The 14,688-nt window shown below is 42.3% G+C and overlaps 1 protein-coding gene across 1 annotated transcript in view; it reads right to left on the minus strand.

The window, feature by feature from the left end:
• The window catches only part of FBN2 (fibrillin 2), a 240,425-nt gene that overhangs the window by 75,990 nt on the left and 149,747 nt on the right, over window positions 1–14,688 (minus strand). Inside the window, exons 20-24 of the mRNA XM_002710087.5 lie at window positions 12,658–12,777; window positions 5,778–5,915; window positions 5,230–5,280; window positions 4,650–4,775; window positions 333–560 (exon numbers count right to left, since the gene is read on the minus strand). Coding sequence (XP_002710133.2) covers window positions 333–560; window positions 4,650–4,775; window positions 5,230–5,280; window positions 5,778–5,915; window positions 12,658–12,777 — 663 coding nt within the window. The remainder of the gene's footprint in view (window positions 1–332; window positions 561–4,649; window positions 4,776–5,229; window positions 5,281–5,777; window positions 5,916–12,657; window positions 12,778–14,688) is intronic.

Here is a 14,688-nt window from a genome sequence, read left to right on the forward strand (position 1 = left end):
TAATCCCTTCGTTTCTGACCATTTGCTTCCTGAAAGATGTGGGGACAGAGAACTTTCTCCCACCAATGCTGCTCTCAGGACCACACATCTGGCTGTGCAAAGGAAAGCAGGGGAACTGGGAAGAGGGGAGGTGGGAAGTGGGGAGGTGGGAAGAGCAGGGCCAGCCGCCTGTTCTGTCCTTCTGCCTCAGTACCCTGTTGGAGAGCAGTCATGAGGCTGGCCACAAAGCAGATGCAACAAAGAAAATGAAGTCTGAATCAGATGTTTAAAGCTAAACCGATTCTCTGGGACACGTGGACAGTACTGTGTTGGTGCAAAGGCACCGTGGTTACCTTTGTAGAATGGTCGCCCGGTCAGAACATCCCCTCTGTTGGCAAAGCCGGGCCCCCGGGGGCACAGGGCCTCGTACTCCTTGGTGCCAGGCTTGGGGCACTCCTCGCACTCGCTGCCCCAGGCAGCACCGACCGCACAGCAGCAGGCGTCCATGCGGAACTTCCCAGGGACGGGGTGGATGCATTCATCTTCATCCCACTTGAGGAAACACTGCTCCATGCGGATGTCTACAGAGAGAGCGGAGTCACAGGTGCCACATGACCGCGCGCTCATTCGACACCGGCACCCAGAGCCTCTGCAGGGCCCTGGGGAGACCCTGGGTGGGTGAGACTCACAGCCCCAAGCCGCGGGAACAGTCTCCACTGTAAGAGTCACTGACGACAGCAGAGCTGGGACCTCTGCAGTATCACCAGTCTCCCAGGCAACCTCCAGGATGAGGAGGCCCTGTGACTTGGCTCCTTCCTGTCACCACCTGCGTTTCTCCCCTTTTTTTGGTATTGCTCAGAATGAGAAAAATAATCTATTTCAGTGACAAGTTTTTATGGTTCACCAAACTGTTTAAAGTGGCTCTGGGGCAGTTCCATCAGATCTGGGTCATAAACATAAACCTGTTTGGTATAACTTAAAATTACATTGCGGGAGGAAAATATGCTATTATTGCATTCATCATTTTTTCCCTGCCAAATTTACCTTTTCCAACATAGTTTTTGCCCATTATTATGCAAATCTCTACTAACATACTAAGCTATTTGAATGCCACATTTCCCTACAATTTTGCAACATGGCACTATTTCAGGACTCTAAAACATCAGTAAACAGAAACAGGGTAAACCAGCAATCTACAAATAACATAGCCACCTGTCAGCCAGGAGAGCTGCTGGTACAACCACAGTCAAACACTTGGCTCTTCAATTACAAACAAGCTTGAGTTCAGAAAGGATTTTCTTTGACCAACGTAACAAGACTGCTTTGACAATAGCATTTCAAGCCATTAAACCCTTTGCTAACCTGAAAACTATTTAAAAGAGGGAAAGACAAATCCCTGATGTAAACAAATTAATACACTTGCTATTTCAGTAACTGTCAACATTGATGATTTCATGTTCTCAACCAAAGGTATTATCACCTTTAGCAACTGTTTTTAGCCTCCAGTTACATGCATTTCCAAGTATTGTAATCAGAAAGTACAATTTTTAAAGAGAAAATTATGGTGATCAGTTTTTGTTTTGAACCAGGAGACTGAACACAGGAATTCACAATAGGTGATTCCACCCTGAATGTGTATTAACAGTCACCAAAAAGCCACACTTTGTGCCGGTGTGAAACGCGGCAGTCATTTGGTAAGCTTCTCTCTCACAGGGCTCCCAGGGGCTGGCCTCCGTTACAGCCAGCTTGCCTAACCCCAAGGAAGAAAAGACACTCACAAGACGTGAGAGCTTTATGTAACTAGCTACAGCTGGTCTGAGAGCTCTGGCTTGGGTCCTCCTACTTCTGAAGTCAACGAAGTAATCTGTTCAAGAAGCCATTCAGGAATCAATTGGGAGAGAACAGGATAGCTGAACTCAGTCTATAAAATGTGACAATCACCTACAAGAGGAATCCCGTTCCTTTCACATCAGTGTTCACATCAGGAATCAAAAGAGCCAGCCCACGGGCCACAGCCCGCCTGGGAAGCTGTGATCGGCTGGCACAGATGTTAGAACAGAGTTTTGCAAATCTTTGGATAGTATGAGGGTAATTAAAAAAAATAGGAAAAGGGAATTAACAGTGAAGTTTATTTTATTAAAAAAAGGTTGAAATTCATGCACGGTTTCTTCACGACTTGCATTTTCCATGAACTCTTTGAAGATGCCTCCTGTGCATGGATTTCAACAGCTTTTGCTCCCAAATAAACTCTTCTAATTCCACCTTCCTTGACCTGTTTGAAGCCCCGTCCCCAGTGTGTTCCACAGTCCCCACTGCCCCTTGTTACCACCTGCCTTGAATAATGTACGTACTTGGCCGTTCGGGATCCCTGACTTAGAGGATGCTGACAGAGCGGTTTGCCCCTATATTTGTCCTTAGACCACTTTTATTTTCATACGCCTACTGCTTCTTGAAACACTCACATCCCCCAAAAAGAACAAATCAATGTAGCATAATTCAGCGACAAAACATTTAACTATAGTACAAGAATCAAGAATCTACTATAGCTTTAAAATATTATAAAGCCCTTGATTTTTCGTGATGTTATTGCCTTCGTATCTTCCTTTGGTTACTGATGACAACTTAATTTCATTAGTCATTGACCACACTGATGCTATTTTGTTGTTCTCAAAACACTCAGTTTGCCTAAACACTGTAGATAATTTTAGGAGAATTTTAAAAATTTAAAAATCTGAGAAGAATTTTTATTTTTGAACATCGGATATAATAATTTTAAAATAATTCCATATGTTTTTAGTCACGTTTTCAATCCAAATTTAAATATGCTGCCAAAGATTCATTTAAACTGATATCCATGCTTATCAAACTAAACTGTATGGTATTGAAAACTATTTTTTTCATCTCTAACTTAAAAAACACTGACATGTTTAAATATTTGAATGCAACACTGTCATTGTTTACATGTTTAAGTTTCAAATACAAGGGTGGGTGTTTGGCACAGCAGTTAAGGCACTGTTTGGGAAGCCCTCATCCCATATCTGAGAGCCTGGGTTTGGGTCTTGGCTCCCCCGATACAACTGCCAACTAATGCACACCTTGAGGGGCAGTAAGTGATGGTTCAAGAAGATGGGTTTTGGGGGCTGGCGCTGTGGTGCAGCAAGTTAAAGACCCAGCCAGCCTTCAGCACCTACTTCCCCTATGGATGCCGGTTTGAGTCCCGGCTGCTCCTCTTCCAATCCTGCTCCCTGCTAATAATATACCTGGGAAAGTAGTGGAGGATGGCCCAAGTCCTTAGGCCCTTGCAGCCATGTAAGAGATCCAGAAGAAGCTCCTGGCTCCTGGTTCTGGATCAGCTCAGCTCTGGCCATTGTGGCCATTTGGAGAGTGAGCCAGCAGATGGAGGATTTCTTTTTTTTCTATATCTCTCCTTCTCTGTAACTCTTCCAAATAAATAAAATAAATCTTATATAAAAAAGAAGTTGGGTTTCTGCTACCTACATGTTCTGAGACCCAGATTTAGTTCCAAGCTCCTGGGTTTAGCCTGGCTTAACCCCAGCTTTTGTGCACTTCCAGGAAGTTAACCAACAGGTGTAAAATCTCTTTCTTTCTCTGTCTCTATATTTCAAGTAAATAAAATAGAATTTAAAAAATTTAAAGCATTTCAAATACAATTATGTATCAAGCTTGTTCTACCAACTAAAAATTCACTAGCTTATTGGAGGAAATATCAAATGAACAAAAATATTTTTGCATACAATATAAAATTAACAGAGATTTCTCAGTGATGAAATCCAGGTTCAGTTCAACATGACTCTGACAAAGAATAAGCTCAAACTGCCATCCCATACAATGTGGTGCTGAGAGAAAGCATTTCCTAATTTTAGATCTTTAGAAAATAAAGCATTATGGCTGGCGCCGCGGCTCACTAGGCTAATCCTCTGCCTAGCGGCGCCGGCACACCGGGTTCTAGTCCTGGTCGGGGCGCCGGATTCTGTCCCGGTTGCCCCTCTTCCAGGCCAGCTCTCTGCTGTGGCCTGCGAGTGCAGTGGAGGATGGCCCAAGTGCTTGGGCCCTGCACCCCATGGGAGACCAGGAGAAGTACCTGGCTCCTGCCATCAGATCAGCGCAGTGCACTGGCCGTGGCGGCCATTGGAGGGTGAACCAACGGCAAAGGAAGGCCTTTCTTTCTGTCTCTCTCTCTCACTGTCCACTCTGCCTGTCAAAAAAATAAATAAATAAATAAAGCATTAAGAAAATTTCAGCTCTGAAGTTGGTAAAGCAAGAGCGGGGGTAAGTCAATGTTTTCAAACAAGAATGATCTAACTTTGCCCATGAGTTTCCTCACTGACTTGAGCATTCAGCTACAGTGAGCTGGTGAATGTTACTTTTACAAATGCTAGTAGTTTTGATCCTCTGCATGCAAAACATACATACTTTCCTTGCTCCATTAACTCAGTGTGAAAGACTGAAATTGAAATTGCCTAAAATGTATCTTTAAAGAAACTAAAACTTCTGAGACAGATTTTTGAGCAGCATCAAATATCCTCTAGTGATTTCCCCAAAATAGCTTATTTAAGACAAGTTTTCCTAAGCTCAGACTCAATGGCTTTGGACTGGCCACTGCCCAAAGGACAAGAAAATTCATGGCTTGTTTTATACAAGAGTCTTACCCAAACACACGCGGCCAGTACCGTCCAACGTAAGTCCTTCAGGGCACTCGCAATGAAAAGATCCTTGGCTGTTGACACAGTGCCCATTTGGACAAACGCCAGGAAACACTTCACACTCATTAACATCTGCAGGAAAATGGAGCAAGCAGAGGATAGAGATGTCATCAATAGAAAAAGCAGGTGCAGTCTTATTTCCTGTATAGCATACTCAATCTGCAATACAATGTGCATTACTACTTGAGTTCAGTAGAAATATTCCATAACTTAGCCACCCACTTTCCTAGGCACCAGCTGTGAAAATGACCACAGCCTGGCCCGTCTCTAAAGCACAACCCAGACATGCTCCCTTGCCAGCCCGGCTGTGCCTGAATCCCTACTGATGTCCTTATGAAATTCACCCAACTGCACAAGGAGGAGAAATGGAAAACTTTCAGCTATTTTCTAAGAGTATTAAGCCTAAGTATTTGGTGAAGATACTGAGTATTTTTATTGCCATTTTCAGCTTTTTAATAAATGTCTCTGAAGTCTGAGAATGAATATTACTTTTAAGTGCTGCACTAAATACTTTCAATATACTCACCTTCACAAGTAACCCCTTTAATCCTGGCAAACCCTCTTGAGCATGCTGTGTCTGTAAAGAACAACAGGACCCACTTTAACTCGGTTATCAAAGAACACACAAGTCTTAAGCTCAAGAGACAGAACCATGGGATACACGTTGAAGGTGGGGTTTTAGAGACAGCACCTCAACCATCCCTTCCTTGAGGCAGCACAGAGCAGGACTTGCTGTGGAAACTCTGCAGGAGGTGACTCATATTGAGATTTTCACCATTTTTCCTACAACTCATTTTTGCTTTCATTTTGGCAACTGAATGACAAATAAACAAGTAAAAGACTCAAGGGAATAGGGCCCTCTTCTCCCACTGGGACACATGCAAACAGGTCTTAGTGCATGGATTCCAGCTGATTCCTTTTTTTTTTTTGAGGTCTGCTTACAGTTCAAGAAGTGGACAAATTTTGAACAGAAAAGACAATGGTCACAAAGGAAATCCACCACAAAGACCGTGCCCTACTTGAGGAAGAAGACTTCCATGGGGAAGCCCAGAGGCTGCAGGCCCTGCCTCCTACCTAGTTCACACCGCTCACAGGGGCTCCCCCAGGCCGCTCCGAGGGTGGCGCAGCATTCGGATTTCAGGGTGGCTCCATTAATATTCACCTCGCAGCGGCTGTCCTGGATGTTGAGCCAGCACGTCCCTTTCAGGCTGTCTGAAGAGAAATAGGAAAGGTTCGAGGACTCTAACCTCTGAATAAAATATAATTCAGGCACATACACCGAAACCGTTTTTATAGTGTTTACAAAAAGGACTGAATTTTAAACTTTAAATAGCATATCCTTCAAACACATTCATATGTTATGTACATTTATAAAAACTCATGAAAGAAATTATCAAGAACACACGAAAAAAGGAAAGACATCCCTAGATCATGGGTCGGAAGGATTAGTATCATTATAATGATAATGTTCGTAACTTGGAACCACATTCTAATGATAATGTTCATAACACGGAACCACAAAACATCTAGAGAGCCAAAGCCATTTTGAGCCATGGCAAGGAGGCAAGCTGGAGGCATCACAATACTTGATTTTGAAGCATGCTACAAAGCTAAGGTAATTAAAACAATATGGTAGTGGCATAAAAACTAACATATAGGGGCCGGGCTGTGGCACAGTGGATAAGGGAACTGCCTGCAGTGCCGGCATCTCATGTGGGTGCCTGTTTGAGTCCTCGCTGCTCCACTTCCCATCCAGCTCTCTGCTATGGCCTAGGAAAGCAGTAGAAGATGGCCCAAGACCTTGGGCCCCTGCACCTGTGTGGGGGACCCAGAGGAAGCTCCAGGCTCCTGGCTTCAGATCGGCTCAGCTCCAGCTGTTGCAGCCAACTGGGTAGTGAACCAGCAGATGGTAGGCTTCTCTTTTTGCCTCTGCCTCTCTATAGTTTTGCCTTTCAAATAAATAAATAATTCTTAAAAAAAACTGACATACAGATCAGTGGAATAGAACAGAGAACTCAGAAATTAATTCACACACACAGCCACTGATCTTTGATAAAGGTTCCAAGAATACACATGGATGAAGAATAGTCTTTTTAATAAATGGTGCTGGCACAAGAGGATATACATGGGTAGGAGAACGAGATTAGATCCCTACCTCTCACCATGTATAAAAGTGAACTTGAGGTGGATCAAAATCCTAAATGTAAGACTGAAACTACAACACTGCTGTAAGAAAACGTAGCAGAAACAGTTACAGACACTGGTGAAGGCAATGATGGCCTTGGGTAACCTCCAAAATACAGGCACCAAAAGTCAAAAATGAGACTGCATGACACTGACCCTCTGCACAGCAAAGGAAACAACAGAGTGAAGACACCTGATATATCGAGAGAGAAGACTTGCCAGCCACTTATCTGTCAAGATTAATATCCAGACCATATCAGCATCTCAAAAAACCCAGCAAAAAAATCCAACCAACCCTGTTAAGAAACAGGTAAAGGGCCCAAATAGTCCATTCTCAGAACAGAAAAAGAAAAGAAAAAAAAAAAAACCTCAATATCACTAGTCATCAGGGAAATGCAAATCAAAACCATAATGAGAAACCACCTCACTCCTGTCAGAATGGCTATTATCAAAAACAAAGTAAGAAATTCTGACAAGGATGTGGGGAAAGGGGAATTCATACACCGTTGGTGGGAATGAAAATTAGTACAGCCACAATGACAGTGGAAAAGAGCATGGAGACTTCTTCTTTTTTTATTTTTTGACAGGCAGAGTTGGACAGTGAGACAGAGACAGAGAGAAAGGTCTTCCTTCCATTGGTTCACCCCCCAAATGGCTGCTAACTGCTGGTGTGCTGCGCCGATCCGAAGCCAGGAGCCAGGTGCTTCTTCCTGGTCTCCCATGAGGGTACAGGGCCCAAACACTTGGGCCATCCTCCACTGCCTTCCCGGGCCACAGCAGAGAGCTGGACTGGAAGAGGAGCAACTGAGACAGGACCGGCACCCCAACCGGGACTAGAACCCGGGGTGCCGGCGCCGCAGGCAGAGGATTAGCCTAGTGAGCCGCGGCGCCAGCCAAGCATGGAGACTTCTTTACAAAACTAGAAATAAAACCGCCATATGACCAGACATCCTACCACTCTATATCTCAAAGATTCATATTCACTGCATTCAAGAGATGCCTGCTCCACCATGTTTACTGCAGCACCTTCCACAACAGACAAGGTAAGCAATCAACCAAAGTGTCCGTCCTCAGGAGAATGCATGTGATGAACGTTAAGGTAGACACACATAATGGAAACAAACAAGAACGAGGTACTGTCACATGCAGCAAAAACATATGGAACAGGAGGACACCGTGTTTCATGGAGGAAGCCAGACACATAAGTACTGTGTGTTTTCCCTCACAAAAGAAAACGCAACTTGAACACAGAATGGTGACTACTAGAAGCTGGGTAGCAGGGGAGGTGTGCGCAGCGGTGAGAAGAGGGAATTGGCATCAAATCAGAGTCGGATGGAAGGAATGATTTCCTGGTGTTAGCACAGTGGGGCAGCTGTAATAACCTAGCTTATACTGTATGAGCAAACAGAAGACAGACGCTCCAAGCCACCTCCAGTCATGAAGTAACATCAAAGAAGGGGACATGCTGATCACCCTCTCTTGGTGAGCATGTGTTGTACCAATACCACACTGAAGCTCAGAAATATAAACAATTCATGTCAAGAAAAAATTTAAATTTTAAGAGCATATTCTTCAAACACATGTACCAACCTTACAATATATTACACACATGCAAGTCAAACGTTGTAGTGCATATACGTATCTATGTATTTATACCGCACATGCCATGCTAGTTTATACAGCTACATCTACTGATATTCTCTAATAGGGTTGGGAACTGTATGACCTGCGGGCCAGACACAGCCAGTGAACTCATCTGGTCTGGCCCTGCCTTGGCAACTGCAGGTGGGATTCAAAATTCAACACATCTATAGGCTTTCTGTGGACTTATAGCTATAAATTCCACAGCACAGAGGAAATGTGAATAAGAGACATGTGAATAAGGCTACTGTGGATTTAAATGCTCTTTTAATAACCTGGACTAATTACTAATTTATCACCTTGGCTCTAGTCATTTTAAGAAAAGGTAAATTGTAACACTCATTGTTAATATTTATTGAGGAAGTGACACATACTCTTCTAAAGGCCTTCTACATATTTATTTACTCATTAAAAAATCTCCGATGTGGTAGGTACAAGTTGAAGATGAGAAAACTGTGACACACAGGCATCACTTAATTTATCCAAGGTTGCCCAGGGAGGATCAAGGTACAAACCTACACAGTCTGTCTCCAGAGCCCTGTCTTCTAGGTGGGTACCGCATCAGCATCTACAAGTTGCCAACCCACCAACAGACATCCCCACTCCCCCATTGCCCAGCAATCCAGCTTTTATCTCTCTGATCATTGTGTGTGCATACACAAGCAGGCATACACACACATGCACACAACACACAGATGTAGTTTAGTAGTCACGGATGCGTTAAGAACTCTGAAAAGAACAAAGCAGAGTAAGCAGCATGAGGATGAAAAGGGAGAGAGACGTACTTTATTTAGGAAGATAAGAGATCTTCTGACTTAGGGCATTTGTCTGGAGTCAAAGAAAACATGGACATGCGGGAGAAGGGCCTTCCAGCCAAACAGGAATACAGTGGACTTCCGACGGGAGCATGTTGGACATATTCCAGTGAGAAACAGGTTAAGTATGAGCAGGTGTGGGGGTGAGAGGCGCGGCAGTGGGAGAAGCAGCACAGCAAGGTTAAGATGGTGAGGGAGACACAGGCTTTGGCCAAAACTTGTGCTCTCACTTGGAGTAAGTGGAGGAGTCAAGACTTTTACAGACAGGGTTTCCCAACAAGGAAGGACATGCACTTGCTTATGTTTGGAAAGCATTAGCTAGTGGCTACATAAGAAATAGACGACAGAATGGAAAGTATGGGGGAAAAAAACGTAAGATAGAGGCTACTGGAATAATCAAGAGGAGAAATAATGGTGACTTGGGTTGTGGGTTGTTGGTGGGGAGAAGGGGTTGAAACAGCAGCCAACTCCAAGCACAATCAATGAGTTTTGCTCACAGGTTTAATGTTCAGTTTGGGAAAAAGGCATCAAGGGTGATGCCAAATTTCAGTGGGTGCGAGTGGAAAAGTGGAACTGCCATTGGCCAAGATGGAAATGCTCATAGGAGACCCCACATTCAAGGCAGGATATAGGAATCTGGCTTCAGACAACGATTTGAGGTGTCTATCAGACATCTGAGCAGAGACACTGTGCAAACAGCTGGAAATGCAAGTCTGGGATTAGTGCAGAGGTTCAGGCTGGAGCAGGAACTCTGAGAGCCAATGTAGAGGCCCTCCAAGGACGGCAGAGAGAAGCAAAGTGGTCCAGGGACTCACTGGGGGAACACTTCAGACTGGAGGGCGGGCCCAGAAAGACTTAGCAAAGAAAACTAAGAAACCCATATAGAATCATCAAAGAAGACAGTTGTGCCAAGAAGGCCCAAGACAAAAACCGTGAGAAGCAATGGGTGCTGCACTGTGCCAAACACTGCAAAGATGACAACAAGAACAGTCCGCTGGGTTCCACAGCAGGGAGGTGGCTGCTCTGAGCACCTCCATGCACACAGAGGACAGAGTGCAGACCCAAGTCACAGAGGAGAGAGACCAGTGTGGACTACACATAGCCTGAACCAGTTCTCAGAGATGCAGGATGGCTGAAACACATTTAATGTTTTACTATAGTTAGTAATATAAACCAGAGCATAGAAGTCTTTTTACACAACTTGTACAATCGTTTAGCTTAATTTATATTTGCATTTAGAAAGTCTGAAGATCAGATCCCAAATCCTTAAATATTCTTTGTGTCCAATTGGTTCACACTAATTTTAAATTAGTAATATGGAACTTCTATTCAGTTCAATATTTAGAGACCTGGAGTCTGAAAAGGAAAGCCAGCAGGCACTCCCATTAAAAAAATGTATTGACAGAGGCTGGTGCTGTTGCGTAGCAGGCTAAGCCTCCCCATGCAGAGCCAGCATCCTGTATGGGTACTAGTTCATGTCCCGGCTGCCCCTAAGCCAATCCAGCTCTCTTTAATGGCCTGGGAAAGCAGCTGAAGACGGCCCAAATGCTTGGAACCTTGCATTCATGTGGGAGACCTGGAAGAAGCTCCTGGCTCCTGCCTTCAGAGCGGCTCAGCTCCAGCTGTTGCAGTCATTTGGAGAGTGAACCAGTGGATGGAAGACCTCTCTCTCTCTCTCTAATTCTACCTCTCAAATAAATAAATAAAATCTTTTAAAAAAAGATAATTTCTCCTATATTTCACTATTTATTTTCATCTTTTTTCAACTATCATTCACTTTTTAATGAAAATAGTAGCTAGAGTGATGTCTGCAATTTAAAAATATTAGGTAAATTTCTTTTTGAACAGCTCTGGTGTGGGATATTCAAATTCGACTGTTATGAATGAACACAATTAACACACTAAGAGAAACGTTGTGGTTCCTTGCTGGCAACTTGGAGAATGACATAATGACTTGGGCATAAAAGTCTTTGTTTCTGTTTCATTAATAAATGTAAGTACAAAAGATCAAAGAATAGAAATATATATGGTGAAGGGAAACTAAGATATCTTTGATGCTCAAGTGGCATACAGATTTAGTTTTCTGACACATTAACTAACTGATGCTGAGTTCATTTCCTCTGCATAATAAAATGACCCCATCTCTGTTGGAAATTTTTGCCTTAGCAGAAATATTTCTGCTTTATCCAATCCAACCCAGCCCCTCTCCCACTCCCAAACCCAGAATTAAAAGGAGTAATGCCCCAGGCAGAAGGCAGTCTCTTTCCTAACAGGGAGAACCCAGCAAGGCTCATGTTTCACTGGCTCCACCTCACTGCAGATAAAGAGCTGGTGTTTCCAAAGCAGGGATTTCACTGACAGTTTTGGACTTGGTAATTTCTACTCACGTAACAAACTGTTTTCTAGCTAGCATCCAGCTAAGCAGTTAACATCAGACATGATACTGAAAATTCTATTGTCTACGTATATTAAGTGAAAACTCAGCTTGGCTAAATAACAGGCAAACAAAATCTGCCAATCTGTTTGGCACAAAAGTGAAATCTCTTCCTAACTATTTAGAATTTACAACTGGTTCACTTTAAAGGTGTACATGACTGATGATAGATTGTGGTATGTCTGCTGAATGGAGCCACAGACACTGGAAGCAAGAACAAATTACTGGACCATTTTTTCCCTTACACATGTTGAATTTTTCCTTACAGAAACAAATCAGACTTACTTTGTTTTATATATGTTCCATGTCATTGTTAAGAACTCACCTTCAGTGATTTGAGACACATTAAAAGATGTTAGTTCAGAAGTTGTGGAATCTTTCTCCTTGGAGATTTCCAAAAGAGAAAAAAGAAGCTACTTTCTCTTAAGTCCATAAATTTATGATCCATGGGAGAAAGGAAAAAATAACAAATTCCCTCTTTGTGTTTCAAATCTTCTAACTCTTGTTAACTGAATCCAAATTCCACCACATTTTGTTTACCAATGAAGGTTGCTTATAAGAAGTATGAATCAGGGATTTGATTGTATTGATGCCTAACAATTATTTTCAGATAGCACATACATGTGTGTGTGCATGTGTGAGCGTGTAGTATTTAAATGATTATAACTTACAGCATAATACGTTCACTGATATAAAAAGGAAACCCTAGAATCTATCAAAATTTAAGAGGCTGCAGGGTTTAGTCTATTTACTATTTTTTAAAGACTCCTGATTATTAGCTTCTTATAATCCTGTTCTTTTTTTATCCACAGTGAGGGCCAAGGCGAGTGCTTATCTCTGCTGTTCAATCTGAACCGCCAGCACTCTGTGTGAATCTTACCAATGCAGATCAAGCCTGTGGAGCTGAGTTTGCTGCCAGGTGAACATTCACAGTTGAAAGATCCAAGGTTGTTCCTGCAGGCCCCATTGACACAGGGGTTGCTTTCACATTCATTTACATCTACGATCCAGAAGGAAAAGATTCTGTTAGAACAGCCATGTGTTTCTGGAAAATATTATTCCAACAAGCCATGCTATGCCAGAATGTCTGGTACACTTGGCTCTTGTGATTTTAATAAGGATCTGCAAGGCCTAAAATGAATGGGGAACGGAGACCTGCATTTTACTGTGCGGACACACATCTACGCGACTGGCCACTCAGCAGCAGTAGAGGGATCAGATCATTGGGAAGGCGCACAGGACATCCTTCTTCAATACATTCCTACAAACTTTACATGAATTGGATGAGTTTTCTCCATAAGAAGATGTAACTCCAGGGGCAACAGGCTGTGCACAACAAAGGATGATTGTTTCCCTCATTTAAGCTCCCAGAAGGCTTTCAAGACAAAGTATCACAATGTTGGCTTTTGTTCCAAACCCCTTGACACCAATCAGGAAACAGGGACACACACTCCATACTGAGTACAGAGCTCTGCGCCAGTCCCTGCTACCACCTTCCTCTCTCTTGAGCCTTTCACATTCTCATGCTTAGCCTGGGAACTCCTTTCAACCGCAAAAAATCTTGGTAAAATAAAAATTTAGGATGGAGTTCTGTTGAATTAACTGATCCTTCATAAGCATTAATTTAATTTCAGTCCTCAAATTATAGATCATTATCAAACAATTCCTGTGGGTGATCAGAAGCCAACAGAATTACAGTATGCTTATGTTTTCAAGTGGTGACCAAAGAAAATGTCAGACCTGTACAGTTAAGTAGTTTACCATGTGTGTTAATGAAAAAATAAATACAAGCTTCAGCTAAAGGACTAGAAATGTTATCGAAGACAATTTCCATTCAGATTCAACCTCTCAGTTTCGTAAGTGGCATACATTTGTGCTCGCTTCGGCAGCACATATACAGAAGTGGCACACATTTTCCTCTGCTCCTTGGTTAACTGTCTAACAGGGCAGGACACCTCAGCACCTGTCACGCTGAACACCCGTGTTACTGTGTACAACAGAATACTTATTTTTCCCCTAAACATTTCTTTTCATTTCATATAAAATATTTTATTACACTAAGGGAAGCCTGTGAACAGCTAACTAAAAGGCTAAAGAGCTTACTCCTGAACAGCTCCCGTCACATATGAGCCAAGCTGATCCCGGGAGAGAATGCTCACAGTTGGTTTTCAGGTCAGTGGACTTGAAAAGCAAATTTAAAAACTCCATGGAAAACAGCTATCATTACTCTAAAATTTCTGAATTAGTACCCAGGTACTAATTTTATCCTTTAAGTATAAATTGTTTCAGAAAATATGAATGTACTTTGCTTTCAAGTCATTTTTAGTGAGAAAAATCTCTTACAAGAAAAATACAAGAGCAGATTTTGTAAATAAATTTACAATAAAAATATCTATCTTAGAGTGCTGAATTCTCTAAAAATGTAATTAAGGAATTAGATAAACAAAAAAGCTGGTGAGTAATTTTTAAAAAAGATAATATATAATTTCATTTGTCAGAACTGCCTCCAAAAAAGTCATTATCATATATTTGAAAAATCTCTATTTTAAATCTAGCAATTAAGAACTCAAAGACTATAAACACACGAAATGACAACTACAAATACCAACTATTTAGTTTTCCTTTCAGTATAATGTTTTTATGAAATAAATGTCATGGAACCAGGAACTGAAACAGTTCACTGTACATTCCTGGAAATAAACTTCAAAGCACATCTGGTTTACATTTAACTAGTTATGTCACTGGAAACACAATCTAAACCACAGGGCTTGCTGTAAAAATTTTAACTTTCACAGACTCTCAGAGCTCAAACAAAAAAAGCAAAGTTTTGGTGACTCCCATCTAAAATATAGCCGGACACTGCTGTCTTTATCATCACGGCTATTTATTATGTATCTGAAACAGCCTGGTG

Source organism: Oryctolagus cuniculus, chromosome 6 (genome assembly GCF_964237555.1).
Source record: "Oryctolagus cuniculus chromosome 6, mOryCun1.1, whole genome shotgun sequence".
Lineage (NCBI taxonomy): Eukaryota > Metazoa > Chordata > Mammalia > Lagomorpha > Leporidae > Oryctolagus > Oryctolagus cuniculus.